This window comes from Natator depressus, chromosome 1, assembly GCF_965152275.1.
Source record: "Natator depressus isolate rNatDep1 chromosome 1, rNatDep2.hap1, whole genome shotgun sequence".
Lineage (NCBI taxonomy): Eukaryota > Metazoa > Chordata > Testudines > Cheloniidae > Natator > Natator depressus.
Window position 1 is genome coordinate 210,322,475 of NC_134234.1, and position 22,333 is coordinate 210,344,807.

Sequence of the window (22,333 nt, forward strand, 5' to 3'; positions counted from 1 at the left end):
TCCGTATTTAACCTGAGGCACTCACTGCCAAAGGATATTAATTTAGTAAGAATAAAAAAAAAGATTTTAGACAATCTTATGAATAAGGATATCTGTAGAGACACTATCTGGGGTTATCAGTTCTCATGATTCACTGCCTGTGATTAAGAAGAAACACCTCTTGTTGTACAATATTGTACCATTTATGATGGTTTCCACTACCAATCCCCATTAAAAACCAAGAAATATATGAAACAGAACAACTTGTGTTATCTATTTTTCAAGCTTAAAATAGCACTGGCTGCTGAGCAGTATATGACTCCCATTTTTCACTATTGTCTCTTTCCCTTCCTTAGTTCCACACCACTATAATGATAAATGGCTTGAAATGAAATGTGCCATTACTAGCTTTTATGAGAGCCCTTCTAGTGGTAGCAATGCTACTTTACATATGGTGCAACTCAAAATGCTACATGGTAAAAGAAGAAAAGGAGTACTAGTGGCACCTTAGAGACTAACCAATTTATTTGAGCATAAGCTTTCGTGAGCTACAGCTCAAGAAGTGAGCAAACATGGCTGCCTCTTCACTACAAAACTCACCATAGCCTGGTGTCATTATTTGTTGTGTTATCTTCCAAATTTTGCCTGTGTCTATCTCAGCATAGCCTCCTTGTGTAGACATAGCCCATACCAACAGGAGTTTTTCTGTCCATGTAGGAACACTACCTTCCTCAACTATGTTAGGTTTGTCAACAGAAACAATCTTCTATAGGCATAGCTGCAACTACACTGCGTATTTTGTCTGCATAGATATGTTGGTTAGGGCTTTGGTCTTTTCACATCCCTGACTGACGTAGCTATGGTGATATAACTTTTTAAGGATAGATCAAGTCTGAGAGCCTAGTGTCAGGACACTTGTCTTTTTACCTGTAGAGTGCCATGTACTCCTGTGGGTCTCTACGTAAAAGAGTAAATGGACACAAATCAGATGTCAAGAATTATAACATTCATAAACCACTCGGAGAACACTTCAATCTCTCTGGTCACGCGATTACAGACATGAAAGTTGCAATTCTTCAACAAAAAAACTTCAAATCCAGACTCCAGCGAGAAACTGCTGAATTGGAATTCATTTGCAAATTGGATACAATTAACTTAGGCTTGAATAGAGACTGGGAGTGGCTTAGTCATTATGCAAGGTAGCCTATTTCCCCTTGTTTTTTTCTAATCCCCCTCCCCCAGACGTTCTTGTTAAACCCTGGATTTGTGCTGGAAATGGCCCACCTTGATTATCATACACAATGTAAGGAGAGTGGTCACTTTGGATAAGCTATTACCAGCAGGAGAGTGAGTTTGTGTGTGTGGGGGGGGGGGTGAGAAAACCTGGATTTGTGCTGGAAATGGCCCAACTTGATTATCATACACATTGTAAGGAGAGTGGTCACTTTAGATAAGCTATTACCAGCAGGAGAGTGGGGTGGGAGGAGGTATTTTTTCATGCTTTGTGTGTATATAATAAGATCTTCTACACTTTCCACAGTATGCATCCGATGAAGTGAGCTGAAATGCAGAAAACCTCATTAAGGATTCCATAAGTGTTTATTAAAAGCTGCTGTTTCAAACAAGCAAATACAGCCAGACAACCCCAAATTGCGGTCTTTGTACATTTATTGTAACAAAAGCCTAAGTGCTGTGCTGGTTTCTGAAACAAATGAGGACTTGTAAAACGAATGCAGCTGCAGCTCCTTCTTTCTCCAGGCAGCTGTGCCATCCGTCTCAGGCCAGCTTCTTCTACTGCACTTTCTGTGGGAGGGAAGGGAATAGAACTGGAGATTAGTCATGGGCCACCGCTAACCAGAACCAAGCAATGATCATCCTGTGATTGAAACACCAGGGGGAGGAGCAAACAGTCAAGTTTTCCATAATGCAGCTTGTTCATGCACAGCCATCCCCATCTCCATTCTGATTCATAAATTAAGGATCTAGATAGATTAATTGATGAGGAGACATTAAAGGAACTAAATATGTACTGGGTACCTAACTGACAGAAGGTTGATCAAATTATATCAATATTTTAGTAGATAGATAGATAGATAGATAGATCAGCTATTTCTCCTTTCACTGATGCTGGTGTAAATCAGGGATAACTCCATTTACATTAATGGGATTACACCAACATAATACTGGTTTAAGGGCTGGTCTACACTAGAAAATTAGGTCAGTATAACTATGTTGCTCAGGGATGTAAAAAATCCACATCCCTGAGTGACAGAGTTAAACTGACCTAACCCCTGGTGTAGACAGCACTAGGTGAACAGAAGAATTTTCCCATTGACATAGCTATCACCTCTCAGGGAGGTGGATTACCTCCTCAGACAGGAGAACCACTCTCACCAGTGTAGGTAGTGTCTTCACCTAAGAGCTGCAGCGTTTTAAGTGTACACAAACTCTTAGTAACAGAAAAATCAGGGTCACTGTGTTTGAATGGTGTACACCTCAAGGATAGACACAAATTGACCCTGGGACTAGATCTCAGGGAACAACCCTCTATTGGCTGGTGAGGGGAAAGAAAATGGACAAATTGTGACCAAATGTATCTTTTTATCTGTAATTTCTCAGATTCCCACTGCCACCAGCCAGTGCTCTAGCTGGAGGGGATTCACTGCTATTTTACAGTTGGTGCTTCCTGTTAAGTAGTGGTCAGGGGCATATCTGATGGGTGAAACCTTACATTGAATTTTCCCATGCAGTCACTAAGGCTATGAAAGTTTCTGCACAACAGAAACAGTGTGGTTTTGCTTGACTATGCTGAAGGCCTCATGTGTGATTGGAAAAGAAAGAGTCAGCTCAGAAGGTCTCAAGATATTTCCGATAAGCACTGTTAAAAATGAGAAAGAATGGATGACTACAAGCACACCACTAGATAAACAAACTTTCTTAACTCACTCTCTCTTTCATTTTTTATTCTTTCTCTCTACATATCTATTTATCTCTCTTTTTCTTTCTTTCCCTCACATCTTTTCTGATTCTCTCTCTGTTCTCTCATTTTTCCTCTGTTGTTTCTCCCTTGTCTTTCTTCCTCTTCTCTCAATTTTCTCTCATTCCCCATCTTTTGTCTATGTCACATTTCACTCTTCCTCTTCCTTCTTTTGTCTCTCTCTTGCATTCTCTCTCTCCCCTTCTCTCTCAACACTTGCACTCTCTCCATCACTCTAGCTTACTCTCTTGCAAACCAGGAGGTGCAGAGACATGGGGAAAAAGAAAAAACACTTCACTGAACTTTTTTGCATCTTAAAAGTTGTGGAGATTTCTTTTTGTGTGTGTGTGTGTGGGGGGGAGAGATAGAGGTTCATGGCTGGTTCTCATTTTGTCCAAGCTAGTCCCCTCCCCACCCACCACCTCTCTTCTAGTTAGAATGCACCTGGCCCAGAGTGCATAGAATAAGAAAACACCTCTCACCTTGTTCCTTAGCATTAGCCCCATCACAAAGACCCCATACAAGGCACTCTTGAAAATGAGCAGAACATACACTCTCTTGCCTGCCATGGCATATGTCAGATACGACTCTGAAAAGCAAGGGGGAAAATAATACATCAAAACTAACAGAGAAGTGAAAGATTTCTTTGGAGAATTTATCCAGTCCAGGGGGGTTCTTTTAAGCCTGTAGATTAGCAGATGATGGTGCAATGCTTATCTGTAAAATCCACTTACTGCCCATTTGGCTGCCTATGGCTGTACCACCAAGGAGGGCTGGATCTCCAAAGCTAAAGATTGTCAGCCCTGGCCAGCAATTGGTTTGGAGACTGCTAAGGGAAACCTAAGAGTTTAAAGAAGTGGTAGTGACACTGAAGGTGGCAGGCTTCCCCCAGAGATAACATTGATCCCAATACATCAGTGTGGTGCTAGGGGGTGCTGTGCTGCAGAGAGTGGGGTAGGTGACTCAGTAGGGGGTACTCTCCCTTCTAAGTCAGTACTGACCCTAATGACCCAGTGTGGTCTTAGGGTCTCTGTGCTGCTGAAGGTGATATCTTTAGGATGAGATCTAAAGCTGAGGTCCTGGCCACTGGTGGTTAGTACAAGTCCCACAGAAATGTTTGTGCGTTCAGGGGTGTGAGTCCCAGTGTGTGTGCCTACGCACATACTCACACGTGCACACCCACGTCTCTGTGAAACAAGAAATATGTACACGCATGTGCACCCACACATACAAATATGCACATAAGCACATGCACACCCGCGCCTGACAGCATGAATACACATACCCCCATGCACACACCCCCACAGCAGTACCTCAGGGTACACATACCCACATGCACACACACCCCCACAGCAGTACCTCAGGGTATACGAACCCCCATGCACACACACCCCCACAGCAGTACCTCAGGGTACACATACCCACAGGCACACCTGAACATTCATGTGCAGATGCACACGTGCGTACAGTACAGAGGAAGAAGGGGCTTTAACTGACCTTCTGAGACACTGCAACCTGAAAGGAGAAACAAGCAGAAGTTAGTATCTGAGCCCAGCTATCTGTGCCTTTTACAAGGAACTCCCAGTTTCCCACAATTAATTGGATTGGGGAAGGGCGGAAGGGAGAATTATGTGTCTATTCACTAGCTTGTAGGAGAGCAGATTTGGATTCCAGTCCCGGTCTCAGATCCCAAGGGCTGGCAGAGGCTGGAGTGTGGCATACAGTGGTCTTGGTGCCCCAGGGTTTAGCAAATTGCTCTGCTTTGCAGAACTCTGAGGTGACAATTCCCACTCTTGGACTCTCTCTTGGGACAGCAGCGATTTAAGTGGTGATTCCCTGATGTGCTGGGCAGGAGCCCTGCCTTCCATTCCAACTCCTAACCCCAGAGGTGGGAATGCTGCAGAGGCCAGACCCCAGCACCCTAGGGCTTTTGTGCTCAGTACTCACCAGCTGCACCACGGATGACTTCTTCATATGTGTGTGTGCCATTGTCGTAGAACTCAACAAAACACTGGAATCTATTCTTGGAGTTGGAAAATTCCTGGTGTGAGATCCTCAGGCGGCTGGTCAGTGAGTATTTTTTTGAGGTTTTGTCCATGATAGATTCATCTGTCCTCACCCCCTCTTTCCTCTCAACATCGTTCACCCGCCAAACCAGCTTGATGTGATCAGGGTAGAAATCTGTGACCAGGCACACCAGGGTGGCCTTCCTCTTCTCTTTGATCTCCTGCTTCGACGGGGGAAAGATGGCCACTTTGGGGGCGACGATATTGAATCCATCCTCTGGAACAGAAATCAAGATGACACAGAGAGCCCTACACAAACCCTCTCCTGCCTTGTGCCAACAACCCCTCCCAGATCCATGTATTTGACTCTGTATGTGTTGTGTGAGGAGGGAGATGCTTCTAGAGGCAGATTCAGTGCCCTCTTTAGAAATCTACACAGGAGGCCCATCATTTTAAACCAAAAGAGAAAATTATATTTTTTGACTATCCTGTACTCGAGTCTGAATCAGTAACCACTGTATATGTACCACTTCCACTGAAGTCAATAGAAAGTGTTGGCTGCAGAATCTGGCCCCAATATTTAAAAAACACAGCTACAGAGTAAATGTAAAGTCTCTATATCCAGTCATTCATTGAGCCCTGTTGCTCTGTAATTCCTTACTGCACTGGGGTGCCCTGTGTTTCACCTCAGAAAAAGATGCTGAAGACTGCACCCTTCTTTTGCAAACCCAAACTTTCCAATCTCTCAGCAAGCTCTCCTTGCTTTCTCTCCCGCAGTTTTAAAAAGGACAAAAGAAATAAAAAATCCAGCCCACAAATATCCAAAGAGAAGCTTGAGACAGAAGCCCAAGACTGTGAATGTTTTGTTATTTAGCAAACAAACAAACAAACAAACCCTTCCTTACCCAGGACAGTCAGCTTGGTTCCTGTGCCAAAATACTGTTCATATCCAGAGCACAGAGACAAAGGGCAGTAGTAAAACTCAGCAAACTAGCAACTTACGGTTCAAGGGCTTGACTCTACACACTCCTCACACAGGCTGAACTCTCACTGAAGTCAATGGAAGTTTTGCCTGAATAGGGACTGCAGGGCTAGGCCTGTGGTGTCTCTCTATAGAGACAAAGTGAACACGTGAGTACAAATCTATATGACCATGAAATGAGCACATAGGGAGGATCTCTGCTGTTGATGTACTTCCCACTTTCACAGGACTCATCAGCTCCATTCCTGCCACTACAGTTTTCTTTATCCTGCTCTTGACTTTGCAGTGGCAGAGGGGATCCTTCACCCACTTCACGGGGGGAGTCAATTCCATGGCCCACTTCCTCTGGCTCGTAATAAATTTTTCCTATTGTTTAATACTAGCTTTTCCTTACTGGACCTTAGGTTTTCCATCTTTGTCCTGCCATCTTTTGAAAGAGATCCCCATTCTTTCTCCACATATATTATTTCTTCAAGGGAATGATGTCTAGACAGTGCCTTACTGGACAGAGGAGGCAGTGTGTTGCAATGAGCAGAGCACCAGACTCTGTGGGCCAGATTTTCAAAAGAGCTCAACTCGCATTTATGCAGCAAACTAGGAGGCCAGATTTTCAAAGGCTCAGCATGTTGGGTGGAGAGCTCTTTTGAAAATCGGGCCATGAATAAGGAGGCTTGGGTTCTGTTCCCAACTAGGCCACACTTGTTATGTAACCTTGGGCAAGTCACTTAACTGCTCTGTGCCTCAGTTTCCCAAGCTGTAAAATGAAGCTTGTAATGTCCACCCATCATAGTGAAGTGCTTTGAACTCTATGGATGAAAAATACTAAATATTCTTATGAAGAGTTTCAGAGTAGCAGCCATGTTAGCCTGTATTCGCAAAAAGAAAAGGAGTACTTGTGGCACCTTAGAGACTAACCAATTTATTTGAGCATAAGCTTTCGTGAGCTACAGCTTCCTAGTATATATTATTAAATTAACATGTTATCTGTGGACCTCTATGAATATAGCCTAAAAATCAAGCTATTAATTATGGATGGTTGAAATTTTTTTATTTCCAATTGTTTTTTCAAAAAATTGGAAATATTCTGTAGAAATGTTGACTGAAATAATTTTTTTTTGTTTCCATCAACATTTTTCTGAGAAAAGAATTCCTATTTTTAACTAGTGCTCCTATTCATCCAACCGTCCCTGTGTCTCTTCTACCAGCATTACAGAGGGATTGTATGGGCTGTTCTAATATATTGCAGAACCAGGAGCACATGGGAAAGAATTGTGAATAGAAAAAATAAGGCTGACCACTCAACAGCATTTCCTCATGGTGAGGGGCTATTAAGCTGTGTCTGCAGATAAGTGTGTCTGAGAGAGCAGAATCCCAGCCCTTTGACGTGGAGAAAAGACTTGTTTCATTACACCTACTGTACCCTCTCTTCTCAAGCAGAGTAAGGCTACTCCTTACAGCAATGGCTCTCAACCTTTCCAGACTATTATACCCCTTTCAGGAGGTTGATTTGTCTTGTGTACCCCCAAGTTTCACCTCACTTTAAAACTACTTGCTTACAAAATCAGACATAAAAATACAAAAGTGTCACAGCACACTAGTACTGAAAAATTGCTCACTTTCTCATTTTTACCATGTAATTATAAACTAAATCATGAGCCCCAGTTTGAGAAACACTGATATAGTATATAGCGCAGTATAAACAAGTAATTGTCTGTATGAAATTTTAGTTTGTACTGACTTTGCTAGAGACTTTCATGTAGCCTGTTGTAAAACTAGGCAAATATCTAGCTGAGTTGACATACCCCCTGGAAGACCTCTGTGTACTCCCAGGGGTATGTGTACCCCTTGTTGTGAACCACTGCCTTATAGTACACTCTCAAGGGGCTTCGACCATTTCCCTTTGGAGACTATTTCAAGATCTCTTCCCCCCTACTCTAGAAATTATTCCTGATACACTATGTGAAGGATTTTTCTTTAATTCAGTTCCAGCCCCTTTATCCCTAGCTATTCCCTCACGGACTACACTAAAAAAAAATCATCTTCCTCCTTAGTATTTCATCCTTCCCTGTCTTTCTCTCTTGTGTGTCTTCTTTGTCTGTTTCCCTTTTTATTCCTTTTTTCCCCATCACCTTTTTATTACGAATCCAGCATACTCTCCTTAAATATGCTCTCCAGACATGTCCCAGGCAGATCACATAATGTTAGGCATAGAATTATCTTCTTTCTGACATAGATTGGTACAATCACATACCAGCCAGAAAAAAACTCTGGGGGTGAAATGCTGGCCTTATTAAAGTCAGTGGGAGTTTTGCCATTGACTCCAGGGGAGCTGCGATTTCACACAAGTGTTTTCCTTTTGCGGATCCTATCTTCCCAAAATGAAAATGCCTTTTATTGTCTATGGGGTTCTTAGGAAATGTACAGATCCCACTGGGCTGCTAGAGACAGATCATGAGTAAAAGTATTTATTTTTCTTACCTAGAACTGTGAGTCTGGTCCCATCTCCAAAATATTGCACTGAGCCAGAACCAGAACACAGCGTTTTCCTCCCATGCTACAAATGCCCTGGAACCGGGACTTGTTTCTACTTACCTGTGTTTCATTATTTTGTGTTTCTCTGCTTTGTCCCTCACTGTCTGTCTTAATCTCTGTCTGTCTGTTTCTCTGTCCCTCTTTTCTCTAGATTAACCCCGTTAGAGACAAGTTCATCAATTTGGCTGCCACCAGAAATGCTTCTAAAAACTGGGTTTTATTCCAGTCTCTTTGCCTGCTATTTTCTTTCTTTCTTTCTTTTCTTCCATTCACCCAGAACTGTCAGCTGTGTCCCTGCTCCAAAATACTGTGCTCCAGTTCACAGCCTCTTGGAGCTGCACCAAAACTATCCCTCCCAATCCTCCTCCCCATCCAAACCCCACCAAAACCACTTTACACTCCTTAGGGACTGGGCAGAACAGAGCTGCTTTGGTGGGGCTAGGGAATGCTGCCATCTCCATAAAGTGCCGTTAGATTGTATTTAGTCTACTTTCTCCTAGCCAGTGCAGAACTGTTCTCTATATTCTACTCTCCTGGACTTTGTCCTGCCCTAGCTTTAAATAACTCAAGCAATGAGATATCCTACAGTTCACTTGCGGAGAATATTCTACATTCCGCTATCCACCCCAAAGGCTTCCCTCTTCATTCAGTTTCACTGATTCATGCTTCAAGAATCCTGCCCCTTTCACACTCCCAAACCCAGTCCTCTCCCAGCATGGGGTATATGTTATGTTATTTTGTCATCATTTTCACTCACCCAGAACTGTCAGTCGAGTTCCAGCTCCAAAATACTGGATGCCTGTGGAGCACAGCTTTGCATTGCCACACCAAAACTACTCACTACCCAGTCCTGGGCTGATCCCCATGAGATGCCATTGTTAACCCTTAAAATGCTGGACTCTTCCAGAATCGTAGCCAAAGGCATGCTCAGGAGAAACTATATGCACTAGCCATCTAGCTGTGCTGTCTCAGCAGCATTTAGAAGACTAATATCCTGTATGTGCTCCCCAGTGATGATTTGCATCAGACCTCATATTTTAAAAGATCCCTCATTTCCCTTTCCACAGTAAAGTACCTCATCCTCTGCTTCTGAACCTCAGCATCGCCACACACTCCTAGGATCAGTGTTTATCCTTCAAGCTCCTTCTCCCGCCTTCCCACCCCACCCCCCCGCTTTATACCCTCGTCCAATCTCTCTGTTTGTTCTCCCAGCTGCTGCAGGATAGTCCTATTGTTAATGAATGTCTGGCTCCTGACCTCAGTCTTCTTCACCTCACCCCCTTTTCAGGGACAGATGCTCCCTTAGATATTGCAATGGGAAGACAGAGTCATCCCAGGGATTATACTGGATCGCGGTGGGGGAGGGGGCAGATGCACCACCTCTGAATAGGTGTAGTCTAATTTTGGGGTGCTGGCACTGCATGGGCTTCATTTCTAAGAGAATCCAGCCAGCACCCTAAGTGGGCACTGAGCAGGGCTTCCGGAGTTTCCACCAGATTTATATTGCAATCTAGATATAAAATACCACTCTAGGGGCCCGTGTGCTCTCCCTTCTTTCTCTGATTAGATTTGAGATCTCCTCCTATTCCAGACTTGAAGGAGATGCTCCAGCCATTAACCACGAGATTAGAACACTTTCTTTCTTTCTTTCTTTCTTTCTTTCTTTCTTTCTTTCTTTCTTTCTTTCTTTCTTTCTTTCTTTCTTTCTTTCTTTCTTGTCAATAAGTTTATTAGCATGGCAAGAAAATGTTGGCAAAGTTAACACTACAGTTGTCTGTGCCCAGGACAAATTTAATAGCAGTAATGGGTTTGTTCTCTTCCCCAGTCATCAACTGCCTTCCTTTCCCTCTGTCTCTCTCAGTGTCTTTCCCAAAACCCTTTTCTTGGTGTATTTGCCAGCCCATGACCTGCTGGCTGTGGCCCAGACACGATTGCTGCTATCTCTTACCTAGAACTGTGAGCCGTGTTCCCTCTCCGAAGTACAGTATATTTGCAGAACACAGCCTGACACCCCTGTCAGAAAAGTCCTCTCTGGAGAGGGGAAGGGAGGGAAGGAGGCGGTGGGCTGCAGTAATGGAGAAGTTCTCTTCGTCCTCTTTACTGTCAGTGAAAGAGCCTGAAATCTCCCATCTCTCCTCCCCCAGGAGAGCAATTCTTGGCCTCTGGGTGATGAGGGAATCTGCCTGTTTGGGAGTGCTGAACACAGCATTGTGGTCCTAGAATCAGGTCACATTCCATCCAGATTTAACCCTTTCCAGCTTTCCACCTTCTTTCCACCCACTCCTCCAAGCCCACACAGGAGGGCTTCTCCTTGCATAAGGAGTGGGAATTACTCCCAATGGGAGTTACTTGTACCCTGTTTGTATCGTGCTTTATGCAATCCTAGCCTTCATTGTCCTAAGCAATTCCCACTTCTCTTGGTCCACTCCCCATCCCATATCCTGCCATTGCACAGCCTAACAGATCTTCTGATCTGCCTGTTAAGACATACTCACCCCTTTACAGCCTGGCATTCCCCCCTTTTCCTCAGTTTCATCCTGTTGACCCTACACTTACCCTCTTGGAGCACCCTTAATAATTCCTCCCCCTGCCTACCCTTCCCATGCATGTAGAATTCTTAGCTGGCATTTAGTCAAGTGAAACATATTTTATCTTAATCTTTTCCCATCCTTCAGTCCCCTCCTGCTCTGTCAATATCTTTCTGGCATTGAGGGACCCAGAAATGAATGCAGTTTTTGAAGTAGGTTCTCAGCGGAGCTGTAGAGAGGGGGTCTATACCATGCATAGCATTCTCAGTAGGGTCTGAGCACCACTGACTGGTAAATACTGGTCTCTGTCTATCTGTGTGGAAGATGACAATGTGTCACCATAGAAGCCTCTCCCAGGGCCAGTGGGAGACAATTGTTAGATCCCTGCAGTTTTTCTGGCTGCCTCCACTTACCTAAGACAGTCACTTGGGTCCCTTGGCCAAAGTTCAGCGGGGAATTGTAAGAACACAGCGTGAAACTGTTATAATCAAAGTGAACATCTTCAAAGGCAGAGGCAGCCCAAAGTGTAAAGCCCAAGGGAGCCTTGATCTCGTCTCCTCCAGCAGTTGCTGGAGGCTAGTAAACACTAGTCACAGAAGTATCCCAGCGGGAGATGGGGGGTGAACCTGTACATTTTGTGTTCTCAGGGCATAAGCTGCTCACTGGCTTGTGCCAGCAGGTAATTGTCCCCCATGCCATGTAACACTAACACAGAAATATCTGTTCATAGCCTGCCCTAAAACTTTCCAACCATTGCTTCAGGCAGCTGCCTCCTGTTCTTTCTGTCTCCAGATCTGTAGATAATTCCCTGTTCCTTTGAAGGGATCTACAGTCTCTGATCAAGTCCCACCACCACCTTGAGCCAGCTCTCCCCTGGGTTACATACACTGAGCTCCCTCAGACTCTCTTGAAACTCTCAGATCATGGCATGAAGGTTTATTGCCTTGCTATCTATATTATCTCCAGCTTTATTATTTTTAGTTCAAGTAGCAAGATGTTTTGGGGAATTCTCATCTCTTCTCCAAATGGCTTTCAGATTCACATTCTCCGACTCCACATGTCTCTTTGCCTCTGTCCCTGCCTGGGTTCTTCTGTGTGTTTTCCTTGTTCTCTCCATTTCTTTATTTAGTTAAATGACCAAGGACCACTTTTCATCCTGCCACCCACTGAAACCAGTGCAACTGTGGGAAACATTAACTACTAAGGTAAAATTGAAATGATAAGGTAGAATATCCACCTTTCTCATGGTTACATTTTAGACTCTGATCTTATCGGGGTTAAATGGGAAAATGCCCACTCTCCCTGCAATGTGTCTAACCAAAAAATAAATAGTTATATGGGGACAAATTCCCCCAGACAGGAATTGTAGATTTTGCTAAGTTTGGTTCAGAGATACTTTGGAAGATGCATTTTCTTACCTAGAACTGTGAGCCTGGTCCCCTCTCCAAAATATACCGGCTGTGTGTTTACACAGACAATTTGCTCACTGCTAAAACCTCCAGGCAGCAGCCCAAATGGCAGTGATTATTACCCTGAAACTTCTGCTAAGGTGAAGAAGACATTAAACCAGGCTTCCTCTAACCTCTAATTGGAGCTGGCATAGCATCAGTGCTATGGGGAAGAGAGGATGATGCCTCCTTGGGAGGCACATTAAACTGCTTTGGAGGAGATATTAAACTGAGTTCCCTTCTGCTCAGCCCTCATGGGCTGTTCCAGGTGGAGATTTGAGACCCACAGGGCATTTATTGAAAAGAGCTCCTGTCCAGACAACATTTCTTCTCTTTCAGCTAAAACACATTGTAATACCGGAGGCTACATACCAGTGATAGTTGAGTTCAGAACATCAGCTACATTTGTTTGCACAATATTCAATGCGCTGCACTTAAAGTGCTTTGGGGAGACAAGGAAAGTGACAAGCTTTGAGAGAAAAAAAATCCTTCTTTAGATCTTCCCATGGACTCTTTGCCCACCTGCCTCCCAACACTGAGCCATTTCAAGCTATGCACTAGAGGAGATATTCCAGGACACCCCTGATTCTCCCCAAACCGATCCCTTCCAAAATTTGCCAGTGCCTTTACAGTGGTGACTTTTAATCTGCTTGGATTTCACTTACCTAGCACTGTAAGCCTGGTGCCCTCGCCGAAGTTAGCTTCAGCATAGTTACACAGTGATAGACCCACAGCCTAGAAACACCACTGTTCCCCAAGGGGCTGCCATTTCTCAGGTGGACTCTGTTCTCTGCTCCTTTTACCCTTCCTTGAATCCTGAATTTACCTGATGAAATGTCAGCCTGTTGCCTATTTGCAGACCTCTGGGAATTTGGGTATTTGAGTCACATCATAGAAGTTAGAGATGGCAGAGACTTACCTTCCTTCCCCAATCCCATAGCCAGGGCAGGATTACCCCCTACAGTGCAGTCTCTAGGTCTTTGTCTCAGTACTCACTTTAAATGGTCCTGGAGATGGGGCCTCCTTTCCCTCTTTGCACCCTTGCAAATGGTTCTCATACCTACCGTTAGCCACCTTTATCCAAGCTATTACATTCATTTATTCCTGTCTAGTAAATTAACCCCTTACTGCTGTCAGTTGCTCTTATCAGACATCCCTTCACTAATGGACTGTGTTTGGGATAATAGACAGAATGGCCACGAAGAAACTTACCCAACACTGTCAGCCTGGTACCCTGGCCAAAGTACTGTGGTGTGTTTACACAGTGTTATGAAGGGGTACAGGAATCACCTGCCTTCAGCTATGGGAATAAGGCAGCCTCAGGGAAGTTACCAGTTGGGGGAGGGGGTGTGGATTATCCAAGGAGACACAACAGATTTAGGTAATCTTATATAATATAATGTGTCTGCCGCTCCCCCCCCCCCCCGCCCCCCAACCTCCAAGCACTGAGTACAGTGTTAGAAAATGCTGTTTTTATGGAAGACGGATATGACGAAAAACCCCTGTGTTCACTTGGAATATCATCTATCTATCTATCTATCTATCTATCTATCTATCTATCTATCTATCTATCTCAACCCCACCCTGCAACTGAGTCCAGGCTGAGATTCCTGTTCTTGCGTAATTTTAGAAGCAGTGACCCTTTCCTGCGGTCAAAGGGCAGTGGTGGTGGTGTGCATGGGGAAGGGAGGGGATCTTCTTCTGGATTTCACCCACCCCATGCTGCAACCTGTTCCTTAGACCCTATTCTGGAGAAATTTGCACACAGGACTTTTTCATTTACTCTTGAAAAAGGTATTTCATTGTCACCAATTATTTAATGCCTGAGCTTCTTTTCCTTACCTAATACAGTCACTCGTGTCCCGGAACCAAACTGTGCTGGAGATGAATCACAGCGCTACAGAGACCATCTCAAAATACACCGCTCCCCAGAGCACAGGTAGGGAGGGGGAACTGTGATAATCATCTTGTAATACCCCGGAAGGAGAGGAAACAGACCCTGTTTGGGATAATAGACAGAATGGCCCAAAGGAAAGTTACCAAACACTGTCAGCCTGGCCCCCTGGCCAAAGTATGGCTGGCTGTGTTAGGAAATATTGTCTAATGATAAGATGGATTGGGCTGTGGGATGGTCTCCCAAAGGGAAGTGGTGGAAGCCCCTCATGTGAGACATTGAAAACTGGTCTGGACAGAATCCTGGAGAATCTCCTGTAGGGTATACTCTCACCTGGAAGAGTTGGGGCTGGGAGGATGGAGAAGATGGGAGGTGATAGGCTTTTTTAGATCCCTAATTCCTAGAAGTCACTTACCTAAGACAGTGAGTCTGGTCCCCTCTCCAAAGTACACGGTGCTGCCAGAACACAGTGTTGGTAGGCCTGGCGAAATCAACCACAGGTTTCCTTAGCCACCTTGGGGTGGGATTCCAGCGACACTGGCCCCTCTGGGAAAGATACTTTGAGACACTGATGGAAGGTGCAGAAAAGTGGCATGTGGAGGAACGTGGCTGCCATGTGTCTTGATTTTCAAAGGCAACCACCCGCATTTTATTCCTCCACAGAGGATGCCCATCTGGTGCAGACTGTCCTATCCTGGGGGGTCCCATAGATAGAAAAACTATTGGGTGAGCCAAAGGGAATCTCCTCCCACCGGGGTCTGCTGTGTGGTCTTGGTTAGGAGTCATCCTTTGTGGCCCAGGAACACATCAGGGTTAGGATGAACAAAACCTTGAAAATGTGCAGGCAGCTCCTAGTGGAGCCGTGGGTGTCAAGAAGTGCACATACGCCAGGGGGCCTTGCATCCTATCCACTACATGAGGGAGGTTTTTGTAAAGGCCTCCCTAGGGAATGTATCACCGTGGCCCTGCTGTCCCCACAATCGTTCAACCTCATACAAAAACATCTCCTCCCTCAGCCCCGCCCCAGAGTCACCCAGCAGAGGCAGGGCCTGGGGAAATGGCAGGGTCTGTGCTTATACTGAATAAACAAGGGAACACGGATGATGTTGCTGGGGGTGATCATACCAAACAGACACCTGGCCGGATAGAGGGGTTCCTGGGTTTCTCTAAGCAGGAACTTGCTATGCTCCCTCCCCACTACCCCTCACTAAGCCAAACTGGTATTTATAGCTTACGAGAGGGAGAGGGGAGCTGTGAGAGGCGGGAAACCACACAGAGGTACCCAGCCTAGACACACGTGTACAGACAGCTGCACAGATACACATAGATTGTAGGCAGTGTTGTCGGTCCCAGGATATTATGTTTAGCTATGACACTTTAAGTAACTTTCCCAGCCCCGAAGAACAGCTCTGTGTAGCTGGAAAACTTGTCTCTCTCACCCAAAGAAGTTGGATCACCTCACCCACCTGATCTCTCAAATACACAAAGAGACATGAATACAAGCACAAACACATGACACAAATGACACATCATACCGAGCGGTTACACAGGCACAGGCACACATATACACACAGAGGAATGTGCCGACACACACCCAAGAACATGCAGAGAATAGCAAAGGCACAAATACACTGCAGAAGGATATGTGCTGTCACACACACTCAGAGGCAGGTATGGAGAGTCACATGAATGGCCTCTCCCTCTCCCCATAGAATCATATGTATAGATGCAGATGTAGAGTCACAAACAAACATGCACATACCTAGTCAGACTCGCCCCCACAGAGAAATTAACTGAGCTGGTCAGAAAATGTTCATCAGGAATTTTATCTGACAAATCTTTGAATAAAAATGTTTCCTGGGTTTTTATTAGCTCTAGAAATTCAGCACAGCTACAGATGCATGCATTCCCACCCAGAAGCCCATGGACTGACACACTCAATCCCAGCAGACCAGGAGATTATTCATACAAAATCCATGAGATCAGGTGAGAATACTGGGAAGACACTATGGCTTTGTTATTCTTTGAGCATGAAATCAGACTCTCAGCACTTAGTTTAATGGAATAAGTCAGGAATGGGGAGAGCCAGGTCAGAAGAAATAAAAAGCCACCCACTGAGCCGATGTAGAGGTTTAACAACTGTGTGTGTGTGTGTGTGTATGCAGAGCATGGTTTCCTACCCCTGCTCATTTCATCCCAAGAAGCCTGTCTCTCTTACTCATGTGGTTCCGCCATCCACTTGTATAAGCACCATGGCCTAGCTCCTCAAATCTAAATACCTTTGAGGATCTGGGCCCACATGACTGAGAGACCAGCATTCCTATAGTGTCTTTGAACCCAGAGATTCACAAAGTGCTTTACAGACAATACACAGGGGCCATTCACTTGGAAGGACACTGCACAACATTAGCACAGAGAGAGAGGAGTTAATGCCATATCCCCTGATGCTACAAGGGAAATCTGAGGTCAGAGGAATATAGTGCACCTACTGGAATTTTTCCAGGAAACAGGTAACCATAAAACCTTAACTCTTGCAAAAATTGCTTTGGGACCTTTAAGCATCATGACTGGCCCTGGGCTTTAGCTCTTATATTGCTTCCAAATAATGGCATCTCCAGCAGCAGAGCACCCCTTAGCATCACACTGGGGCATTGGGAGCCGTACTGACTAAAGGGGAAGAAGTCACTGACCCCACTCCCTGCTTAGCCTTGGTTTTGCTTGGAAGGCTCCCATTCATATGCTGATCAGGGCTAATCCTGCTTAGTGTATGAGTTCTGAACAGATCACAGCCACCCAAGGTAGTATATCTGTGAGTCCCAAGTCCAGTTTTTGTCTGGCAGCTTCAGGGTTTTGCAACAGTGTGTGACTGGCGGCACAAAAATACAGGGCAGAGTCCCTGGGCTTCAGCAGAACTATCTGCAGTGTGCAGTGTCTGTCATTGTCACGTCCCATACTGAATCAGTTGTCCCTGAAGTGCTCCTCAAAAGTGGGTTCTGGGGTCCCTTTAATTAGCACTCCTATGAGCTCCAGCCCTCAGTGTGCTGCTGGCTGTCAGTACCAGTACATCCAGCCATGATCTGTGTTGTTCTGGTAGCAGTGCAGTTTGGCCATGGTCTCAGTCTTCTGTGTCACCCACCCGGGCACCTGGGACAGTACCACCTGCTCCCTCTCTTCACAGAGAACTGATGGAGAGATAGTAAGAACAAAGGGTTAGGGATCTGTACAAAGTGTCCATACTACCCTCTGCCATCAGTCAGCATGAGAACAAGGGCAGGGGAGAGATTAAAGACACAAGAGAATATTTTTTATCGGGAGACCCATGTCCTGAATGTCCTGTGTCTGCCTGCCTGCTGGCTCTCTTATTCTCTCAGTCTGTCGTTGCTTTCTTGCGTGTTTGCTTGATCTATCTATCTATCTATCTATCTAGTACTGTCCCTTAATTTCTTCCACCTCCCCTCTCTCTTGCTCTCCTTTCTTTGTTCTCTCTTTGAATAAGGCTCTATAAACACTTACAAGGAGCGATGAGGAGCCACAGAAGAAGTGGGTAGAGCTGAGACATACTTCTCTTTGCATACGGTACTTAACTTGAATCACCAGAGAAATGTGCTATTTGTAGAGTAGAGGCAGGAAGTGACATCAGGGTGATCTGGAAAATGCTCACCCATCTTGTACCGGGTCATAGCTCTTCTCCTGCATGAGGGGAGGGATACAAAAGCCAAGGTGGAATTGAACAATATAAAAAGAAGACATTAGTATACAATTGTCTAATGAGAGCTAGGCATCTTTCCCCTCCACAGGACTAGGTGGACAATGTCCCTCAGAGTGAAATTACATCAGTGAATCCCAGCCATAGGTGAAAACAAAAAAAACCCCACACCTGTTCATTATGATTATCGAATTCTACCCTAGAGAAGCCTGGTACAGGAACAGCAAAAAAAAATCACGATTGAGGGAATCAGCAGAGCTGTGTGGGGAGCCCAGGACTGGAATAGCAGGAGGGCTGCAGGGCAGGATTGAGGGGCATTGGTGGTTTGATTGGGTCATAACAGGAATGGCACTTATTTAATCAGAACTCCAAAAAAGTCCTGATCTCATCTTGACATTGTTTCTGAGTCACATCATCTCAACTGTGCAAATAAAGGCTTTGCAAATAGGGTTTCCTATGTGCACTGTCTTATACTCTTTGCTGCCATCTGCTGGCACAGTGAGTCTGCACACAGGTTCCCTAAACCAACAAAAATGGACATCTTTGGCCCAGTTCATCCTTGCATCAGACTGAGTTTGGTTTTGGGAAGGGAATCAAAGGACGCCCCTGGACCTTACATATTCTAGACTAGGCAAGCCCTGCTTCAGTATCCCAAGGGTTGTGCTAACTTGTGCCCAATGCATACACAGGGTAATTCTGTGTGGGGCCAGATCCATCAGTGTGGCAGTTCATTTATGATGGTACAGTATTAAGGTGGTACACCATAGGAATGAACTGGGCCTCTTGATGCTTCTCTACTCTTTTGGGGTGTGAGTTGGGGGCATGTATTTGGTCCTTACCTTTTGAACTTTCCTCAGTGGCAGCCATAATCCGTTACCTTGAAACTTCTCTCTACAAGGGTTATAATATCTTTGGTTTTCTTAGCCAGTTCTTCCAGATCCTGCTTCCCTTTTCATTTCGTTCCAGCCTTTCTCAGAAGTGTCAGTTACCCCAATTTCTAGGACTTTTTATGACCCCTCACCCCAGTTCAGAGCAGTGCCAGGCGTAGCAGAACTGTGAGTTTATTCCCTAGTTAACTAAGATCAAAACATCACCTCTTTCTTTCTAATCACAGATGACGATTGAAGTGGTTTAGTGAGTCCACTGATTGGTTTTAAGGCTACAGTGAATTTGGTGCTGGGAAAAGATGCTGGACTGACATTCTTTGGATCCTGAAGTCCACCCAACAGGGACAGCATGGGCAGTGGTTGGTGCAGGCTTCTTCACACACTGCTCTGTCAGCATGTCCCATCCCTGACTTGCAGTGACCACCTCCATGAGTGAAAGGAGTGTTCAGTCTCCATGACCCATTTACTCCACGGCTTCTCTGCTGAGAATGGCAGCAAGGAGGCCAAATAATAGCACCTGTAGGGGGTGGGGTTTGTGATGCATGCCTGGTATATAGATTGCAGGGTTTTGCATGACCCGGGTGAGAGCGATGCTGGTTCGACACCCTGTTTATTATCTGTAAACCACAGACAGAACAATGCTCGGAAGCGTGGCCCACAGAACAGTACCACCTGCGCTGTGACCTCTTGGAAATGCTTTGTATCATTGTCATCTCAGTGTTGCATGTGGTTTTGAGAATAAGACCTACATTGGCTGACAGGTGGAATGAAATGGTGACTCACCAATCACTTGTGACTCTGAGCATTTAACCACATTCAGAGACCAAACCCCCAGGGCCTTGTTATTGAAACTTCTGCTGCCTTTTCAATTCTGCACTGACACAATATGAACAGCTCCTCCCCACATCTGCTATGCTCTCTACCTTCACCACATCCTCCCAGCTCTCTGCTGCTCCCCACCACACATCTTCTTGGCTCCCTTCCCCCGTCTTCAGGCTAACTGACTTGGGCTAAGATTGTGTCAGGTTTCTCATGCTAGGAAGGGTCAGTACTTAGGCAGAATACTTTCAAGGAAAAAGCAATTGGTACAGGGAGTGGTTTGGGTGACTCAGGAAGGGGCCTTTTCTCCTGTAAGTCAGCATTGACCCAAAGGTCCCTGCATGGTGCTAAGAGGTGCAGAGCTGCAAGAAAATGTGTGGGTGACTCAGGAGGTGACTTTCTCCCATGTAAGTCAACACTGACCCCAGTGTCCCACCATATTGCTGGGTAAAACAGTGTGGCTAGAGCTGAGTGGTAAAGTGAAGATACTAATTATTTCTAATAATTGGAGATCCCATTCTGTGGCAACTTTAGGGCTATGTAACCTGTGCAGTTGCATTGGCCCACGTACTTCTGTGTCCCATGGCACATTCGCACACCAGACAGTGTCACTCCAAGTTTCATGTGTGTTTCTGTGGCACCCGCAGGCCATGGTACCGGTGCATTTCCATCCTCACTCCCTCCTTGGTTAGTTGCCCTTCCTCTCCACCTCTTGGCTTGTACACACCATGAGGTTTTGAGGAATAGCCATGGGCTTCCTAGTACAGGGCCCCATCCCCGCTTGCTAGCGTTGGAGGCAGAGTACCCTCTCCCAGTTGGCTCCCTAGACAAAGCAGAGACTTACCCCATAGTAACAATCCAAAACACTGAATGTAGCCAAACATGTTCATGAGCCACTTGGTGGACGATGACAAAACCACACATGTAAGTGGGGTTACTAGACAGTGGCTGTTAAGTAGTTAGCCTGTACATAGTCCCCCTGGCCCAGTGATGTATCCTGGAGAGATTGCATCAAATAATTGCACAAGGGATGTCCAGTCACAATAGAACAAGGAGAGCACTGTCTGTCTGTCTGTCTATCTGCCCTTAGTGGTCTTGAAGGATGCTTGGGTGAGGTGTCACCTTTTTGCAGGAAGTTCAGATCTTGGCTGACTCAGTAGCTGGAAATTTGCTTCTGAGTCCTTTGGTTGGCTTGCGCTGTCTAGACAGCTGGAAGTCAGGCATCTTGTGTGGGTCTTACTGGAGCACAGAATGGAGACTAAACTACAGTAACTCCTCGCTTAATGTTGTAGTTATGATTCTGAAAAATGCTACTTTAAGCGAAACAATGTTAAGCAAATCCAATTTCCCCATAAGAATTAATGTAAATAGAGGGGGTTAGGTTCCAGGGAAATTTTTTTCACCAGACAAAAGACTATATTTTATATAGTATAAGTTTTAAACAATTTAATACTGTACACAGAAATGATGATTGTGAAGCTTGGTTGAGGTGGTGGAGTCACAGGGTGGAAGAGGGTGGGATATTTCCCAGGGAATGCCTCACTGCTAAATGACGAACTAGCACTCGGCTGAGCCCTCAAGGGTTAACACATTGTTGTTAATGTAGCCCCACACTCTACAAGGCATCACGAATGGAGGGAGGGGAGACAGCATGGCAGAGAGAGACAAAGACACACACCACACGATGTGTAAGAGAGACGTGCATGCTGGCCTCACTCTAAGTACAGTGCCGGTTTAAGTAGATCAGCAAGTTGAGACAGCAGCTGCTGCCAGGTTCCTGAGCCATGTCGTGTCCCCCCACCTGCTCTGTGTATGGGGTAAAGGAGCAGGGGGCAGGAGCAGGGGGAGAGGGATACCCTGACATTAGCACCCCTTCCCCCCCCCCTCCCTTGCACAGCAAGCAGGAGGCTCCCTGGAGCAGCTCCAAGGCAGAGGGCAGGAGCAGCACATGGCAGTGGGGGGAGGGACAGCTGGACTGCCGGGCAATTGATAGCCTGCTGGGCGACTGCCACACAGGGAGCTTAGGAAAGCTGATAGTGGGGCTGCCGATCCACCCTGGTTCCAAACCCCCCTCCAACGGGCTGCTTTTTCTGCAAGCCGTGGACAAAGCAGGCGGCTGCCCAACAACGTTATAAAGGAGCACTGACCAACTTTAAATGAGCATGTTCCCTAATTGATCAGCAACGTAACAATGAAACAACGTTAATCGGGATGACTTTAAGTGAGGAGTTACTGTACCTGCTTCAGCTGTCTCCCAGCTTGTCCCTTTTTACTGATCCAGCTCTCTGATCTACTTTCACCTGGCATCCACAGGCTAGTTTCTGTGCCTGCCCTTATGCCATCCATGGCTGGGCCTGGCCTAAAATACAAAAGGCACAGAAGTGGTGTAAAGCCATCTTTTCCCCCTTCCCCTTGTTCCCTATGCTCAGCTCATATATGGTGCAAGGGAGAACTGGGCCCAAGATGTTCCTACCCTGATCCACCTGAGGTCATCCATTCCTTTGCTCATATAGAACAAAGCAGAAGAGAAGAAAAAAAAAGCACAGTCTTCAAATAGGACATTTTCCATAGTTTT

At 45.5% G+C, this 22,333-nt stretch overlaps 1 protein-coding gene and 1 gene segment (V, D, J or C); both read right to left on the reverse strand.

Annotated features, from left to right (window-relative positions):
• Nucleotides 1-1,731: 1,731 nt before the first annotated feature.
• Nucleotides 1,732-22,333, reverse strand: part of LOC141984978 (T-cell receptor beta chain C region-like) — a 239,587-nt gene continuing 218,985 nt past the window's right edge. The window contains 5 exon segments of the C gene segment in view: nt 1,732-1,782; nt 3,439-3,545; nt 4,454-4,471; nt 4,904-5,239; nt 5,868-5,915. Of these exon segments, the coding sequence occupies nt 1,771-1,782; nt 3,439-3,545; nt 4,454-4,471; nt 4,904-5,239; nt 5,868-5,915 (521 nt within the window).
• Nucleotides 17,398-22,333, reverse strand: part of LOC141992842 (T cell receptor beta chain MC.7.G5-like) — a 187,815-nt gene continuing 182,879 nt past the window's right edge. Inside the window, exon 7 of the mRNA XM_074962187.1 lies at nt 17,398-17,528. Within this exon, the coding sequence (XP_074818288.1) occupies nt 17,398-17,528 (131 nt within the window). The remainder of the gene's footprint in view (nt 17,529-22,333) is intronic.